The sequence below is a fragment of the Vombatus ursinus genome, unplaced genomic scaffold (assembly GCF_900497805.2).
Source record: "Vombatus ursinus unplaced genomic scaffold, bare-nosed wombat genome assembly UNPS02014791.1, whole genome shotgun sequence".
NCBI classification, from domain to species: domain Eukaryota; kingdom Metazoa; phylum Chordata; class Mammalia; order Diprotodontia; family Vombatidae; genus Vombatus; species Vombatus ursinus.
In genome coordinates, this window is record NW_020954569.1 from 39,484,637 (window position 1) to 39,504,254 (window position 19,618).

At 37.0% G+C, this 19,618-nt stretch overlaps 1 protein-coding gene across 1 annotated transcript in view; it reads right to left on the reverse strand.

The window, feature by feature from the left end:
- ADAMTS16 (ADAM metallopeptidase with thrombospondin type 1 motif 16) overlaps positions 1-19,618 on the reverse strand; it is a 239,429-nt gene that overhangs the window by 73,821 nt on the left and 145,990 nt on the right. The window contains exon 18 of the mRNA XM_027869000.1: positions 2,338-2,464. Within this exon, the coding sequence (XP_027724801.1) occupies positions 2,338-2,464 (127 nt within the window). The remainder of the gene's footprint in view (positions 1-2,337; positions 2,465-19,618) is intronic.

The following is a 19,618-nucleotide window of genomic DNA, read 5'->3' on the forward strand; positions in this document are numbered from 1 at the left end:
AAGGGCATTACAAGCAATATTTGGATGGAATTGTAATGAAACCTGCAAATTTTCTGCTCAACTTTATCATACGTATCAAGCAACATTATGAAAGGAAAATTGACCATTAGTGTAAAGTAAACCACCTGTTTTTTAAAGATGGTCCTTTTGATGACTGCAAAGGAATACTGTTCTCAAAGTTGTTGTTTTTTTTTGTTTGTTTGTTTGTTTTTTGCCCAGGCTCACTTCACTTGTTAATATGCATTATTCTATACAGATGATTTCCAAGTTTGCATCTCTACCGCTAACCTCTCCCCTAAACGCAAGTTTTGCATTTTCAATGCCTGCTAGCCATCTTCCCCTACATGTCCCAAGTACTCAGTGACAGAATTTATCTTCCTGTAGTCATGGGAATAGAAGAAATTATAAAGGAACAGAATATAAAGAGAAAATATGGTTCAAAATAATCTTAAGATATACCCAAATGTATGGGCATCAGGAGAAAAATCAACGAAAGTTCTGAGAAATAGTGGTCAGAGAGGTAGAAGAATCAGAGTTAGGGAAACAGATAGAGGGAAAAATATTAAAAAAAGGAAGACATGATCACCAGAATCAAATACTGAAGAAAGCTTAAGGAAAAGGTGGGCTGAGGAAAAAACCAATGGACTTGGCAATTAGATCATTGGTGACCTTGGAGTGAATAATTTCAGTAAAGTGAGAGAAAGAGAGGATAGATTGCATAAGGGCTCAGTTGAGTGGCAAATGAGGTAGTGGATGCAAAGAGCAGATTAGAGTTTAATCAGTCAAGCATATGAAAGTAGTAGTAAACTAACTTGAAAAGTTACATAAGATCATAAATAGAGAGCTAAAAGGGACCTTAGAAACCTCTTCATTTCTTTTAAACCAGGCCCTCAACACCTCGTGCCTAAACTATTCTAATTATCTGCTGATCAGTCTGTGCCAAATTTCTTCATACTCTGGTCCACTCAGCTATCAAACTGATCTTCTAAAAGCTCAAGTCTGACCACCCCACCCCCACCCAATTTAATCAATGCCAGTGGTTTCTTATTGTTTCTAGAATACAATATAAAGAAATCTTATATCCTGTAAAGCACTATATAAAATGCTAGTTATTATTAAGAATGATAATAACCATTACTGTTATTCCCAACTTTCTAATTTTCTTATGTCTGATCCTCTCCTCCCTCACATTCCTGTTCCTTGGACATGCCATGCTATCTCTCAACTCCAAGCATTTTCCTTGACTGCACCCCTGCCACCTTCCATGACTAAAACTCCCTCTTCATCTCCACTTCCTTGTTTCTCTAGTTTCCTTCAAGGTTGAGCTAAAGTCCCACCTTCTACAAGAAGTCTGTCTTCAACCCCCTTAATGTTAGTGTCTTCCCTCTCTTGATGGCCTCTTCCAGTTTATCCAATTATCTTGTTTTTACATAGCTCTTTGAGGGCAGACACTGATTTCTTGTTTGTTTGTTTTTGACCTTCCTTTGTATCTTCAGAATTTAGTGCAGTGCCTAACACTTAGCAGACACTTAATAAATACTAGCTGACTAATGGGAATAACTCTTTATTCTTCAATTCTTGCCCATTTGTGTGGCAAAGTAAAACTTAAAAGGGTACAATTTTTAAATAGACATCATTGACCTTCATAAGACAGCTCTGCATCCAGTAAATGAATTACAGGAAACTTCCACTATTTCCATATTCACAATTTCTAATTTAAAGTCACGGATTGCTCTGTAATTTATATTTGCTTTGTAGTTTATATTACTGGAGTATTAATGCAGAGGAAGGATGATCATTTGTCAGACATGACATAAGGAGACCTTCCTTCATCGGGCTTTGAGTTGGACTATGGATTAATTCACCTCTTATGTTTCTTCCCACTCTCCACAAAACTATAATTCTCAAAAACAAAAACAAAAAACCCTCTAGAGTTCCACATCAGCCTATGCTTTGTAACATTAATTCTTGATATATGTACATATATGTATGTATATACATAAACATACATCTACATACATATGATGTTATGATACTTCAATATTATTCTATCTCATTATTATACCTAAAACAAAAAATGGTATAAAGCACAGCAAGTAGAGAAGTTACAAAGAAAAAATATCATGTTTTCATCCATTTCCCTATTTGTGGTTATTGCTATCCCTTTAGAATATTGAAAGTTTCTACAGTTTCATATATAGATCTCTTGCAAAAATCTTGCAATGTTGCTTTTGTCTTTTGCTTTTTTTTTAAATAAAACTATCCTTAGCTCAAGTACTTGATTTCCAATGGCATCTATGGTAACTTGAATGTAAAAGTCAAAACTAAGCTTCTTACCTGGGAGGACAGGCTGGCATTTTACAAGGTATAACTCCTGTAACTGGTCGAGTCCTTGGATTGCAAAATGATGTGTTTACTTGAAGCCTCATGTCTCGGTAACAGCCTTCTTTTGTGGTCATCTGTCCTGTGGACAAAGAGCAAAATAGATGATAAAGCACTACACAGGACCAATGGAATATCTGAGTTTAATTAACTACATCTTTTATCTCTTCTTGAATAATTTTTGGTATTTGTGTAGTTATGATAACTTCTGCTCCCCACTTTTAGTATATTTATTCTGCCTTGTGATTGCTGATCAATTAGGCCACTATGGAGATCAAATCTTCTTAACATCCCAATATAATACTTTTTAATTCCAAGATACTCAGTCTAGGTAGAAAGCTTGGGCCAGCTTTCCCAAGAAACTCCAAATAATAAGTTTGCACTTGAGTTATGTTTCAGTTTGAGTTTGAAATTATACTCTAAATAGAGATACAATGGGAAATGATAAGAAGTGTAAGCCAGAAAAAAAAAGAAAGAAAAGAAACAATGAAAGTGACATGCTGATTCCAAATGGCAGGAATCTCTAGGAAATGCAAAGTGACAAACCTCACTCAAGACCTGGCAAGTTTCAGGACTTGCTTCTTCTTACATGTGAATGTAACGTATACATTGAGCTTGCTAGCATTCTTCGAGAGACTGGAAATGAACGCCCTATTCTAAGCCTCCTTCTTCCTCCCCAGAGTTGTTTAAGATTTTAGCTGTGGAATTTTCAGTTGACTGAAAATGAGCCAAATGACTCCATATATTCAGGTTTGCACAACCAGAAACAAGGCATCCAGGTGGCAATAGGAAATATTTGTTCAGATCAACTTCTTACCAAGGATTAAGACTGAGGGAGTTTGGAAATTGGGGAAGCATGGAAACCTTCAGAAGGAGGTAGGCAGAGGTTTCTAACCTGGTCTCTGTGAACTTTTTTTAAACCATATTTTGATAACTGTTTGCTTTTTAATCTTATGTATTTTATTTTATGTATGATTCTCAGAAGGGATCCATAGGCTTCTCCAAACTGCCAAATGAATCCATGAATATGAAATGAGACAATATTGGTAAAGTGCTTAGCACAGTGTTGAGCTTAGTAATAAATACAGTAGGCACTTAATAAATACATGTTTCCTTCCTCCTTCTATGATGCAAAAAAAAAAAGGTTAAAAACCCTTGGTTTAGAGGAAAGAGCACTGCATTTGGAATCAGAAGACTTGGGAATGGGAGACAGTCCTAACTGGCCCTCTTACTAGGTATATTTATGTGCAAGTTACTCAGTTTCCTCTCTTGGGATCAGTTTCCTAATCTGTAAAATGAAGATACTTGTACCACTCACTTTACAGGGTTGTAGTGGGCTTAAGTAAGCAAATTTGTTAGAAGTACTCTTAGCCCTTTGTGAGCAGTTGAGTACTTTATGTCTGCTTTTATTATATGCTACTATGGAGCTGATAGATGAGACAAACATATGCATTTTGGGGTAGAAACATGGAATTCTGAGGGCTAGTTCATGCGATAAATCTCTAATTTTCAATGCTTATCCTATAACAAATTCTGGTTTTTTTCAATTAATTCTAAAAAAAAAGATAGAGTAATAAAAAACAGTGACTTTTGAAGGAGGATACCAAAGAACAACTCCACTAAAAATATAGAACTTAAATGCATTATCTTAAAAAATTCTTTAAAATTAATTTTTTTCTCCCTTTAGTCGTATAAAGCAATACAGAGTCTATGCAACTGAATTACCCATGCACTTTCCCTCCTCCTCCTCCTCCATAGCCCAACCCAATTTAGAACACAACTTATACTGACATTTTGAAATTTACCAACACAGCTGAATTCACATGCTCTGACAGATGATGAAAGGTTTGCTGACAAGGTAGCTGACTAAAAGAGTAGTTTCAGGTTTAAAAAAAAAAAAGGACAGCTGGTTGTAGACACTGGCCTTTTCCCCCAATTCCCCCTACCCCCAATCTCAAAGATTAAATTCCTATAAGAAGTCAAACTTTTTTTCTTAAAAAATTAAAAGTCTTCAAAATACACAATGGCAGTTCAATTGAAATAGGGCTTTTGCTTTGTCAAGAAATAGGAAGCAATTCAGAGAAAAAGATGTATTACACAAAAGAACATGTTTTTTTTTTCTGATGAAGCAGGAAAGGCTACCATGAAATCCTTCTGCATAAAACCCTTTCTTCTTTTTTTCATTAACCTCCCCCTAGCCCCAAGTAATTGGCGAGTTAAAATTCACTTTTACCAAGTGAAAGTAATCACATTACTCCCGGAAATCTATTTGTGGCCAATTATTTCTCCATTGTTCTAGAGTTTACCACCATTTCTCCAATGAGCAATGTCTTTTCTAGAGAAATTAAGGATCGTGACTTTTTTTTTCTCCTAGAAATTTTTGGTTTTGGTTTCGACCAGGCCTGTGATTTCATCAGTGTAGGCAGCTTCTGGGTAGAAACTTTTTCCACTGATGCAGACTGACTCTTTCTCTGCAATTTATAATCTTAGAGAGTTGCCTGGAACTTTGAGAGGTTAAGTGACTTTTCACCTAGCCAGTATGTGACAAAGGTGGGCCTTAATCTCAAGTCTTCCTGACTAGGCCAATTCTGTCTACTTTGCTGCACATGCTTTCAACTGCAATGTTAAGAGAATTAATTGAACACTTTGAGCTCCTTAAAGGCTAATGGTGGCATGGAAGTACAAGTCAATAAACTAAGAACACACCCTTGTGGCTCCCTGTGTGGATTAATTGCAGTTTTTCGAACTGGTTATTGTAAAGAGGAAAATTCACAATTTTGCAGTCTGAACACTGTTGTTCTATCACAATAATTTAGTATAATCAAGAATTGGTAAAGCAATCAGTTTTTCATTGGTCAAATCTGCAATCTTTCCACATAATTTATGTTCTCTGAGAATTGCATTTGGTCTTTTTACTTTTTTGGGGGGAACCATTTAGTAAAGTGCTATTGTAGTGCCATATGTTGAGTCAAAGAGGGATGACAGAAAACATGAGGGGCAGAAAAAAAATGTAATTGAGACAAATGAAAGCAAAAATTTCATGAATGTGACATTGCTACTCATTGATTATTTTTAAAAACAATAACAGAAAATCAATAATTATTATATTCAGCAATGATAGATTAGAAGCCTCATTTGAATGAGGAGTTAGACATATCTTATCCATTCACCAATTCATTGATTCTAAAAAACATCAAGTGATTGCTATGTATAAGCGCCTACAGAAATACACAGACCAACAAATCATGGTTCTTGCCTTCATGGAACTTACAGACTAGTAGGAGAAATAAGGCCTGGGGTAAAGAGGGACTTTCCATTAGCAATAGTATCCATAAATATTGTTCATATCCTCTAATCAAAAGATACATTATACTTGTGTAACTTCAGCCCAATTTATCAGAAAGAACCCAAAATCACATTTATCTTTTCAAGCATGTGTAGTCAAGGGATGCAGTAAAAAGCAGTTTATTCAACTATTTGGGAAGAATTAAGGGACTTAGAATCATTAGAGCTTGGAGAGAACTTATACATAATCTAATATATTCCCTCTTCTACAAATTTGTTTTTTGTTTTTTTACTTTATTTACAGATGAAGAAATAGACCTAGAGACATTGTCTCTGCAAAAAGCTCCTATCTAATTATTTACTAACTGTAAATTTGTAAAACAAATACTTGTTTATCAGTGGACAACTTATAGGACCAAATATTGCTCTGTATATTCTAAGTATTAATGCTATTAGTTAAATCATAATTTACCATAAATAAAATTGACTTAGGTTAGTATTATGTTCTTCAATTATAGTTGGGACAACAGAGGCATAACTCGGTGACAATGCATAGAAATACATGCCTGAAATGGGATTTGAGTAAATGTTTTTTGTTTGGTGATAAGGAGTAAAGATGTGGCTATAAATACGAAATAGAACAAATGACTTGTGGTAGACCTCTTTTGAAGACATCCTCAGAGGCTCTCTAGTCTTTGGCATGGTAATTGCTTTGACTCACCTTAAAACAGGAACAGATTCTGTAAAATTTAATCTTGGGAAAATACTAAAATGCTGGCTAATATGCACAGTGAGGAGAGCAAATAACAATCACATCTGCTTATACTTCAATTCCAAAATCCAATTTTTTGATAGTTTAAACTGTATGTCATTATTAAAGGTGCTACCATATTAAAATTTGGCCAAGCCTTGCCTTCTGTGAAGAAATCCAAAACTTGTGAACTTTAAAAATACCTATTAAATCAAAACGTAGTTTATTTATTAGTGACCACAGATGAGGTACAATTTCTTTGTTTTTATTTATTTATTTTTATTTTTAGGCAATTGGGGTTAAGTGACTTGCCCAGGGTCACACAGGTCAAGTGTTTGGTCTGAGGCCGGATTTGAACTCAGGTCCTCCTGACTTCAGGGTCAGTGCTCTATCCATTGCACCACCTAGCCACCCCAAAGGTACAACTTCTTAAAATAAAAAGGAATTACTTTTAGGAATTGAAATCTAAGCAGAATAATAACTAATTTGACAATTGTTCTTTCCTGTTAGGAACTGTCTTGAGCCCAGGCTTTATCCACTGAGGCATTCCACTTCTGAGAAGAAGTGCCAGGCTTTACCCAGGCATTCCCCTGAGAACACAACTTGTAAATAACTAGCTCTGTTCAAGCCATGGACAGAATAGATAGAAGATAATCTTAGAAGAGAATGCACTAGCAACTGGAGAAACACAGATAGGCCTTTGGTAGAAGGTGGAATTTAAGCTGAGACTGGAGGGAAACCAGGTAAACTCTGAGTCAGAAGGGTGGAAGGAGAGTATTCCAGGCATAGGGGACAACTAGTGAGAGGCATGGAGATGGGAGATGGTGTCACGTGCAAACAATAGCAAACAGACCATTATGGCTGGAGTAGAGAGTGTATGGAGAGGAGGACATATATAAAGTCAGCTGGAGAAGGAAATGGCAAGCCACTACAGTATCTTTGCCAAAGAGTCACAACCTGAAACGACTGAACAACAACAACAACAAAGTTTAAGAAGGCTGGAAGGGTAGGAAGGGGCCAGGATATGAGTTTTGAATGTCAAAGAGAACCTTAATGGACCTCATTTTCTTCATCTATAAAGTGAGCTGTTGAGCTATATGGTCTTTAAGGTCCCTTGGAATGGAAGGTAGAATTTCAGAATCTAGAGAAGGCTAGATGTTGTTGAGTAACAGCAGCAATATTTGGCATAAAAGGTTATAGAGTACACACAAAGCTCACAATTATAGCATATACACAAACCTTTTGGAATAATGCCATCATGAGCCTACCAGCACACAATGCCCAAGTATCTACTATGTTCAAGGATGCATACTAGGTATGAGGGACCCAAAGAGGTCTAAGGCATCAGCTCTAAAATCAAGAGGCTTATAACCTACTGATGAGATAGAATGGATACATACAAAGATTAAAAAAATTACAAAGTAACACACGTGAAGAGGCCAATGAATATGTGGTATATAGGGCGAGGAGATGAAACCCCTTTCTTGGCTCTACCAAGGGCTGGAGTCCCTCAGAAGTCACCTAGCAGATGCTTATTTCAGGTAACAATCACTGGATCTCTCCAACATTGCAAGAGGGGGATATCTTATTATCGTTATTATTTAGAATAATATGATAATATTAATAATAACAATAGCAGCTAGAATTTATCTAGTGATTTAAGGTTTGCAAAGTTCTTTTATCTACACATTAACACTTGGAGGTAGGTATTATTATTATTATTATCCCCATTTTACAGATGAGGAAATGGAAACCAAGAAATGTTGTTACACACAGTATGTGCCTGAGGGCATATTTGAACTGGGGACTTCCTGAATTCAGATCCAATACTATACTACTTAGATATCTCGTGTGTCTCAGTGTCTGTCTCTGTGTCTATCTCTCTCATATATGCATACGCACACACACACACACACACATACCCCACCCCTGCTATACTTCACTAACTGGAGAAACCCTTAGGGTCTTTCCCTCCAAGACTGAATTTTTTTCTTTTGAGGAGGCAAACTAAGCCATCTTTTGACTCATTTCTTGCCCAGCCTCTTGCCTAGACAAACTAGGACCTGGGAAAGACCTTAGCTTAAAAAGGCCAGGGTCTCCCACTACAGCTGGGGTCATCTCCAGTAGTCCTGACCACTGGACTCAGATGACTCTGGAGGAGAGAGTGAGGCTGATGACTTTGCACAGCTCTACCTCACTTAAATCCAAGTCATTTGAAGTCAAGACATCATCCTCCTGATGCCATTGGTCCTCTTTGAGAACAAAGGATAAACAACAATAACTTAATACTCAGTAACTCTTCCATACTGGATATTCTCAGACATAAATACACAGATTTGGGGTCTCTTACTAGTATGCATGATTATCAGTGATGGAGAATGTGTTAGTGCTTCCCCCTCCCCAGCCTAGAGGATGGATCATAATGGGAGTGTTGTGCCTTCCCTGTGTCATTGTATTCTTTACCTTGGGATTTGAGAGATTATGTGGGGGTGTAGCAGCGACTTGCTTCTGTCTGCTTTGGCAGGGCTAAGTAATGATGAAATGTTGTCAATCAGCTTTTAGTCTCATACAAACTATCTGAATTGAGTAAATGAACTAGATCTGTTTTGTGAAGGGTATTCCTGGAGTAAAGGGAAGTAGTGACTGAATATATAAGCTTTGATTGACTTTGAGTGACAGTTCCATGACAACTAAGTCATAAAGGTTCTTAGGTAGGTAGAAAGTAGAGAATACCTTTCAGGTGAGAATAGTATAAACAAAAGTGTTAAAAATGGAATGCTTCACCTTTCTATCCCATGAACCAGCTACTCAGGCATCATATTATCTGGATGCTGCTGCTGCTGCTGCTGCTGCTGTTACACTTCTCCCTACCTGAAACAGCACCTTTACCATTGGATTTCTGCACATAGAATCCATTTGTTAGTCCTTGAGTGAGTGAATTTATTCATTTTTGTCACTTCCACAATTGAGCCCAACATCTTGATTGAAAACTGAGTGAGTACAAAGCAATCTAGCCTACATACATAACTAGCCCCAGACTCCATACAAAACTTGGCAGCACATTCATAACTTCATCCCACCCATCCATTCATTTATCCATCTCTCATCTTTCCATCTGTCTGCTGCCACATGTCCTCCTGCCTCCTGCCCTTCTATTTCCACCAATTTCCTTCTCTTGTTCCAGGCACAGTAATCAAATCAATAGTACTATTAGTTTAGAGGGTGATAGGGAAAGAACTTTCAAGGATGAGTTCAAGGTTTTGAGCTTGGCACAGATTACAGCAAAATTAGTGTTATAGGTTTGAAGAAAGATCAATGAATATTTATTAAGGGCTTATTGTGCTCCAGACATCATAATAGTCTGTAGGGATATAAAGACAGAAAATGAAACAATCCTAGGTCTCAAGGCAAACATTTTAGTGAGAGAGAAAACATGCTCATACAAGTATATATGAAGAAAAAGAAAAAGAACAAAACAACAAGGTAGTTAAGGAGAAAGGGCCCTGTTGAAAAGTTTTATGTAGAAGGTCTTCCTTGAGTTGTATCTTGAAGGAAGTAAGGTTGTCTGTGAGGTGGGTGTAAGGAAGAAGTACATTCCAGACATGTGGGACAGCTAGTGCAAAGACATGTGGAGATGTAAGATGGAGTGCCATGTGAGGGGAATAGAGAGGACAGTTTGATTAGATCATGGATTGTGAGAAGGGGAGCGATATCTAAGGCTGCTAGAAAGATAGACTGGGGTTATGTTGTGAAGGGCTTTAAAAGCCAAGCATAATTTATCTTAGAGGCAACAGGGAGGCACTGGAGTTTATTGAATAGGGGTGTAACACTAGCATATCTGCATTTAAGGACAACCAATGTACCGGTGGTATAAAATATAGGATAATAAGATATAGGATAATGAACTGTACAGTGCCATGTTATAATGCTCAATGTTAAGAAGGTACAAAACCACAGGTTTAGTGGTAGAAAGGAACAGAGAAGAAAGAACCAGTTATCTACTGGTTGAATACTGCTATGGGCCACCTGATTGCCAGAGATAGGAAAAATCCAAGGGAATCTGCCCCACTTTATTATGGGTTCCTGAAATTTAATATAAAAAATTAGTTGTAAACAATTATGGGATACTTTAATATAGGTGGAAGGAGCTTAAAGGTTATAAAACATCCTTCCATGTATTTGTGGATTTTCGTCCAGTCAAGTGCTACATAGCCTCCTCCTGTGGTATTGCTAAGCCATGTGGGCAATAAAACTTGCCATGACACCTAATTGGAATTTTGAATATCTACATAACTCTCAAAATTGAGTGTCTCAAAATTGCCATCACTTGGAGGGAGAGATTTCTCAAAGCTGTTAAGAGATAAGTACTAAAAGATGCAAGAGAAATGGAATCTTTGACTCAGGTGGGTTAATTAGACTTGGAAAGGAGGAATAGTCTTCCTCTGAGGGAAAGAAAAGGAGGGAGGGAGCCCAAAGAAATGATGTTTTGAGGTGGTGAGGAGGATGTACAAATATTTTGTGGCAGAGTGGGGAGAAGATAAGGAGACATACTGGAACGCCTCAATATTTTAAGTAAAATAGAAGAGAGATCTTTACTTCCATGTATTTGCAAAAAAAATTGGCTAATGTAGACCAAAACATATGGAGTCTATTATACCTGTACTCCATAATCTGCTCTGGCTTCCTATTTGCTTCCGAGTGTTGACTTTAATCTATAAAGACCTGTATGGCTTGGGACCCAGTTAACTTAGAGAGTACTTTTCTCCTTGCTCAAAATTGCTGTGATTAAAATCAGCTGGAGAATTCTGCTAATAGTCCCCAGACTTGGATCCTAGAGAATCAGAGATGGGATGTTTTCCAGGGAACTTCCTGATCTCCAGTTTCCTCATATGTTTAGTAAGGTCCTTGTTAGCTGACCTTCCAGGCATCATACAAGTTCTGTCTTTGGGTTTGACAAATCCCACTAGGGAGTTTCTAGGTTTTAATTTAATAGGAATTTGAATTTGTAAGTTTAGTTCAATTAATATTTTTCACATGGAACAAGAATGCCTAGGGCAATAAATTCATTTTAGTGAAAGCTAATAAAGCAAATACAACTTATATTAAATTATTTCATAATTTAAAAATAAAATGAAATAATTTGCACATAATTTTTCATTGAAATATTGTAAACATTTACCATTTATCAAGTTTTATTACATTGTTGATGAGAACCTGAAAGTTCAAACTCCCAGTTCTTTGCTCTAACCACTGTTGTCTAATTCCTATGTATGCAGTAAAACAAATGGGGTTTTATGGGGTTTGCATGGTGGGGGAGGGATGAGAAAGGGAAGGCATTCATCTAGGGAAAGAGTTGGGATTTTCTCAGAGGCTTTACTTGAAACGCCTCATCCTACTTTGAAATGGGCATGTAGACTTTTTGACATCATCTATTAGAGTCAAATATTGGAATCTCTTCCTGAAGTGAATAATGATTTACCAGTGTCAGCTCACTTCAGATACTTGAAGTTCTGGAGGAGAAGTAGAGAGGAGGATAAAGCACACCCATGGTTTTGGGGATGTCTTATTTTTTACTCTGCCTCTTCTGAAGCAGGTACAAACTTCTTTGGAGTACAACATGAATATGGACACACAGAATGTGGAACCTAAGGGATATAACTGGTCAGGTCCCTTCATTTTACAGACAAGATATATAAGAATACAAAATGTGCTATATGTAGAGTAATGCACATTTTGATCAATGCTCAACGATCCAATACACAAAACATATCCATAGTTTAAGCTGGTCGTAAAAGAGGCATATATTAAATGTCAGGAAACAACCTCTCCCCTGTCTCCCTTAAACCCATTCGCCCAACTCTTTTTTCAAAATTTCATAATGAATTATTGACATAGGGCCACTGCTTTAGACTCTGGACTTTGAGTCAAGAAGACCTAAATTTGAATTCTGCTTCAGAGACTTACTAGCTATATAATCCTGGACAAGTCATTTATCCTTTATTTATCTTAGTTTTATCTGTAAAATGGGGATAATATCACCTACCTCCCTGAGTCGTTGTGGGGATCAAGTGAGATAATATTTATGAAGTGCTTTGCAAATCTTAAAATGCAGTTATTGTTGTTATGATAAATGTATTTATAAGTATTATAACAAATGTTATTATCTTAAAAGTAGATCAGACTGAAGACAACACTGGAAGAACCTTAATCTAGAAACCAGAAAACTTGAGTTCTGTCCTAGATCTTCCACTAGCTGTCTTTGACCATTTGGTATGTCATTTGGCAACCTTTCTTGATTATAGTTTCCCTATGTAGGATTTCAATTGCTACATATATAGTATTAAAAGGAAACAACTGAAATACACTTATCAAAATATTAAAAAAAAACAATTTTATGGATTGTAGGTTAAGAATCACAATGTTAAAGGCTCAATTAATTCAACAAATTTTTATTAAGTACCTATATAAATACTCTGAAAGGTAGCATGGTATGTAAGCAAGACCTGGCTTGGGACACATCCTGGATCAGCAGAGTGATCCTAGGAAAGACATTTAAACTCTCAGGACCACAGATACTTGCAGAACAGTTAATGATCTGCATTCCTCCCCAAGAACAAGATAACCTATCTGGACAGAGCCAAACAAACAAAAAACAGCATAAACTCTAAGCCTTGAAGAGTTCCCTAGGTACCTACTTGGTGCCTATTTTATGTTTCATCTCAACAATCTCAGTTATCAGGTTTCCAAGGTCATTTATAATATATATGTATATATCTATCTATATCTATGTCTATAGATATAAACAGACAGACAGACAGACAGATAGATAAATCATTTAGCACTTACATGCCAGGCATTGTGCTGAATGCTAAGGATAGAAATATAAGCAAAAGAATATGGTTCCTACCCATAAAGAGCTCACATTCCACTAGAGGAAGCAAACACATTAAAAGCTATAAAAAGAAGGGAAAAGGAGTGGGAGAAAGATACTTGTGAGGGCAAATCTACTAGTGTGGAGATGGAAAAGTCTGCAGATATGGGAATGGACCAGGAAGAGAAATGAGTATGGATGGCCTTGGCAATAAGCTAACAAGTTAGAAAAGGGAAGTGTACTACATACTAACATATTGATGGCAGTAAGAAGTAACAGCTGAAGGTGGTGAAGAGAGAAAGGCTAGAAAATTCAAACAGAAGAACACAAAAGTTCAGTAGACCTAAGATGGGTCTTCCTGACTCCAGGCCCGGCACCTGTTTTCACTGAGCCACCTAGCTGCCCCATACCTGTCAACATAGTCTGCTAATGTGTTCTTTGTGAAACACATACACACACAGAGTTAGCACTATAACAAAAAACCATTCTAAATATTTGGGTTAAGCAGTCAGTGTATCACCCCTCACTGTTGTCAGGGCACTGGAACATAAAACCTTCAGCTGCTTCCCATCCCTAAGACTCTAATCTAGTCCATTCTCATCCAGAGAGTTGATATTTATTCTATTGAAGAGTGTCACAGAAGAGTTTATAATCTCTCTTGTCAATGCATCCTAGTGACTTAACTCTTACTGTTGGTAACTTATTTCTATTAATCCTAAATCACACCTGTTGTAATTTAAAGACTTTGCTTCTCAGCAGAGATGGGAGGTAGAAAAGCCACTCTTCTGTAGACAATCACTCTTCATATTACTGGAAAACATCTATTTATGTCACTCTCCATTCTGTGCCTTCTAAGTGATATCAAAACAGTGTGCAAAGAAGCTAGTCTCTAAATCATAATGATTTAATTCAAGGGGGCTACTCATTTGTGATCTTACCTGTACCTATACTACACGCTTATTATATTTAAGACAAATAAAGGGACAGTAAATAAGTTAAGTCACCATCACATAGACATGATATAAGTATAAACAAAATTGAATGAAAGCTATAAAGAGATGTATCTTATCCCTGAGCAAATTTAAAACAAGCCCCCAAAGCTACAATAATGCCATTTAGAGGACTTAGAGCATGGAAAAGACACCATATCTATTCATCTATTCTAATTTATTCATTTTAGAGATAAAGAAATTAAACAGGTGACTTGCCTAAGGTCATGCATATGATAAATCATAGACATGAACTTGTATTCAGGTCCTGTAACACCAAAGTCAGTGTCATTTCTGTTATATCTTCATGCTTCAAGTCTTATAATAAAGCATATTTATGAGAATCACCTTGGTGAAATGGATAAGAGAACCAGCTTTGAAACCAAAAAGACCTGGTTCAATTCCTGCTTCTGAAACATTTTAGCTGTGTGACTCTAGGCAAGTGACTTATCTCACTGCCGTAGACAGCTTTCTAACAATATAAGTAGTAGATCTGTATTGGTAGAAGGAATTCCCTCTTTCAATGAAATCACAGCTCCACTCACCATTACATATTTGTATTATTTTAACAAGGTTTCTCCTTTATAACAACCCTCTGAGGTAGGTAGTAAAAGCATTTTTATAGTTTCTAAGTTCCCTGAGGGCAAGGACTATTTAAATTTTTGTCTATGTGTCCTCAAGACAGCACAGTGCCAAGCAAATAGTAGGTGTTTAATAAGTGTTGATTGATCCTCATTTTAGAGATGAGCATACTGAGGCTCCGAGGGTTAAGCAACTTGCCCTCTGCTCATGGTTGTAGCTTGTTAAAAATTAATCAATTAATGAGTAGTTATTAGACACCAACTGTGTATTGGGGATACAAAAAATAGTAAATGACACAATCCCTACTCACAAGGAGCTTACATTCTAATGAGGGAGACAAAATGAACATATGTGAATATACACAAAATAACTATAAGGAGAATAAATCAATACAAAGTAGTTAAATATCAGATTGCTTGAGAGGAAGGGCTACTGTCTTTACTAACAGTGGAGGGGATCCTTAAGGGTGCTATATAGAAGGTGTTGCTTGAGCTGTGTCCAAGGAAGAGAGGGGTTCTATGAGGTGAAGTTTAGAAGGGTATGTGCAAAAGCACAAGGATAGGAGATGGGGAATTGTGGATGATTAACAAAGAGAAGGTCAAAGCCGAAAAGAAATCCAGGACTTTCTCCTCCCTATCTAGTGAGCCATCTTTTATAATAAGCATCATTAATTGACGTGGTTCTACCCCTACCATCTTCAGAACCACTAATAACAACCCCAGTATCTTTAGCACTTCATAATATTTGAGCCACTTAGAGTTGTATTATTTCATTTAGAGAGTGCTTAGACTTTCCTCACAATTGGGTAACTGGGAAGGATATTTTTCAAACCTTCTAGTACTGAAGGCTTTTTTTCTAGGCTACAAAAGACCTCAAGCTATTTCCCAGAAATCCATTCTGTTCTGGGATTAACCCTATTAACCTTATAGAGAGCTCTGCCAACTCTTGACTGTGGATCTCCAAACCAGTCAAGGTTCATTATAGAGATCAATAAACCCCCATCCTTACTGAGCCCAGAGGCCTCAGCAGTCATGTTATATCATTTGCAAAAATATGGAGGGCTGTGAAGCATTCTTCAGAAGATGTTGGATGAGCTATGGGGTCACATCAGGTTCTGGGAGGCAGAATTGTTCACAATTTCTCCAGCCAAGCTGAGAATATATCTAATAGTGGATTTGAAAAAGGATTTAGTTATTTCTTCCTCTGGCCAGTCGTCAAGTTCATCAATAAGGTTACTGAATGAGAATAAATTCATACAAATGCAAATTTAGATAGCAGTCTGTCCAAAGGCATTTTCTGGCCAAGGTCTATTTTAAGGTCAGATTCAGGGAGCATTGCCTGTTACAATCAATTTTATTTGACACAATGCATTCTCCTTTGTTATTGAACTAAACACATTTGGATGAATTAAGGACAATTTACCTGGGTCCTGGCAAGTTTTGAAAGTACTGTTTCTATCCCACTCATCATTTAGTTTTTGTTCTGAAGGCAAAATAATAAAGTGTTCTCAGAGGTATAGGAATCATGCTGCAGAAAACTGGCAGATGGTCTCAGAAAGATTCATATTAGTAGATAGGAGAGAGAAAGAACCTAAAGGAAACTTGAAACACAAAGTAACAATGCAAATAGAGAACATAAACTGAGGAGAAATGCAAAGATGAACTGTTCCCATAAAGGTTAGTGTATTTAATGAGCAATGCCTTTGGAAACCAGCTCTCTGTTTTAGGGAAACAAATACTCTCCTAAAGTGCATTTGGGATCAGTGTCAAATAAAAGATTTTGACACAACAAATTAGAAGAATGAAATTAACCTTAAAGGACACTCAGTCCAATTCAACTTTAACTGCATAACCATTGTATGTAGAACACAGTGCAAAGTACTGTGGGCATAAATTTAGATAAGACACTGTCTCTCACTCATAGTGCTTATAGCTTAAAAGGGAGTTAAGACAACGATAGAGGTAACATACAAAATAGAATTTGATAAATATGGGACACCAGATGTTTAATACTGATGTGACTTTAGAGAAATCACTGTAACTCTCTGAGCCTGTTTGCTTATTTGTAAAATGGTGTGTGTGTGTGTGTGTAGATCAGATATCTTCTGAGGTCCTTCAGGCTCAGACTCTAGATTTTTGATTTTGTGATCCTAGTTCGTCAAAAATATATTAAAGATAAGGTTGGGGAGGAGGTAAATGGGAGGAAGAAGAAAAGTCATGGAAAGCAAAGATTTGTCATTTGAGGTAGGCTAAAGGTTGAGGATTCAGAGGAGGAATTGAGGACTTTTCTAGCATATGAAATTTGCAAAATGTTTATTATCAAGAAAATCCAGTGACAGGAAAGCATAGGGACTGAAAGTGGTTTGATTTGACGTGTGTGTAAAATACATGGAAAGGAATAGTAAGTGATGACTAACTAGAAAGTAGGATAGAAATAGATTATGGTGGGTTTTCAATGACAAGGAAATAGATTTGAACTTTTCTCAGAAGGCCATAGGAATCCATTGAAAATGTTTTATCAGAAAAGTGACACAATAAGGTCTATACATTAAAAGAATATCCTGGAAGTAGCTTTCATTCAAGATGAGTTGGAGAAGGGACAAAATAAAAGTAGGAAGAGTTGTAGGATATTATTTCAATAGTCTATGCAAGTAATACAATGAAGGCCTTTACTAAATTTGTGACACTTTGGTCAAGTCACTGGATATTAATTTATAGCTCTAATACCTATGGTCCTATGTAGAGGCATAGATTTGGGAATCATCTTTAGAGAGTTGAAATTTGAAGCCATAGGATCAAGAAATTGCTGAGGAAAAGGGGGGAGAGAGGGAGAGAGAGAGAGAGAGAGAGAGAGAGAGAGAGATAGAGAGAAGGGAAGAAAAAGAGGAAGAGGAGGAGGAGGAAGAAGAACAACAACAGCAACAACAGTAGCAGCAGCCACAGCAACAACAACAACAAGGATAAAACCTTGAGAAAGAAACAATTGAAAATAAAAGAGATAAAGAACCAGAAAAGGAGATGGAAGAAGAATGTTTCGGGAATTCACAAGAGAACTAGGATCATGGTGTCTCTGAAGCCAAGGGAGAAGAAAATATTCAGAAGGAAGACTACATCAACAGTATAGAAATACAGCTGAGAGGTCTAGGATGATTAGGCCCAAAATAGAGTCATTGGATTTGGTGATTAGGAGATCACTGGCAATTGGATAGAGCACTCTCAGTAGAGTGGTAGGAAAGCTGAACTGCAAAGGACTGAGGAGAGAGTGAGTCATGAGAAAGTGAAGACATTGGGAAGAGACAACTTTTTTTCAAAACTTTTGGAAGCTGAGTGGAAGAGAGATGGGCCAATCGCTGCGTGAGGTAGAAAGACTAGGGGAAGGTCCTTTATTTTTACATTGGAAGAATGTGGGCATATTTGTTAGCAGATATGAAAGAACCACTAGAGATGGAGAAGTTAAAGATGCATTTGAAATAGAGAATGATTGCTAGAATGAGGTCCCCTGGAGGAAATGGAATCAAAGATGGAAGGTGAGAGGTTAACTTTAGTGAGGAACAGGTTTACTTCTGTTACTGAAGGAAATGACATCTAAATAAGCTAAGAAATTTTGAAGAATGGAGAGGAGGAATTGAAGGACATTCTGTCATATGGTCTTAATCTCTACAAAAGAGAAGGCCAAGTCATCTGATATTAAGTGTTGGGTGTGAAAGGTTTAGAACATTTGGGTGGGAAGTAAGAAAAATATTACTCTCAAACTTGAAGCAGTTACTATTTGACGATTCTGTCTGTAGACTTGACCGTAGCTACTGCCACAAACATTTATCATTCCTTTAAAGAGTACCAAAATAGTCATGTAAGTAAATCTTTCCTTGGAAATGGAAACTAGTGCATATATAACATATGGAGTCTCATGAGATAATGTGTATAATTTCTATTCCATTCTATGTGTAGAGACACAGATACCAGAAAATACCGGAAAATACTTAACATGGAATAAAAAGCACAAATAGAGAAAGTTGAAATAAGGTGCATTACTTAAAGTCATGTTCCATTGCAAGACTTTGCAAGGTTATATTTGAATGGCAGCTTCCATGGATAAAGCCTTTATTTAGAACTACAGATTTAAGTATGCCATAGTCATAAAGGTAATGATGATTTGCTATTTGTGCAGAAGCAGTGGCATGCTGGTTGTTGCGTGAATGCACAAAAGAAGAAAACCCAGTCTTCAGGTAACTTGACTCAGTTGTTGGTTTTCTTGAGGAACAGATGATTTCATGGCTTTAACTGACTATGAATAACAAGGAGAGAATGAACCATCCTTTTTATTTTCTTTCTGGTCTTACCCAGTTATTAAAACATTAAGGATGCAAAGATATTTTCAACCCTAGCAGTGGGAAGTGGAGAATGATTCACTGTTATTGAGCCAATCATTGCCTGCTAACCAAGCATGACCATGGCAACATAGAACCTGTGCTGCCCTTTTTCTAGAATGTGGGCTCTTGAGCCAGTCTACTGTCCCTCAGGAAGGGAGTTCTGCATGAGTTTGGCATATATACTATCCCATTGGAAACTATGGGACCCCTCCTGTTGTCTTTACTTTCCAAGAGGCTCAGGGGAGCTGCAGATAAGAACAGGAGTGGGACTTCTGTTTTACTTTAGGCAAGTGGGGATTCTCTACCCCTCCCTTCCATATACAGTTCTTTCTTCTTCCACCTTTCCCCTTTCTGCTTCCCTCACCTTTCCTTCTCTGTTGCAGATAACT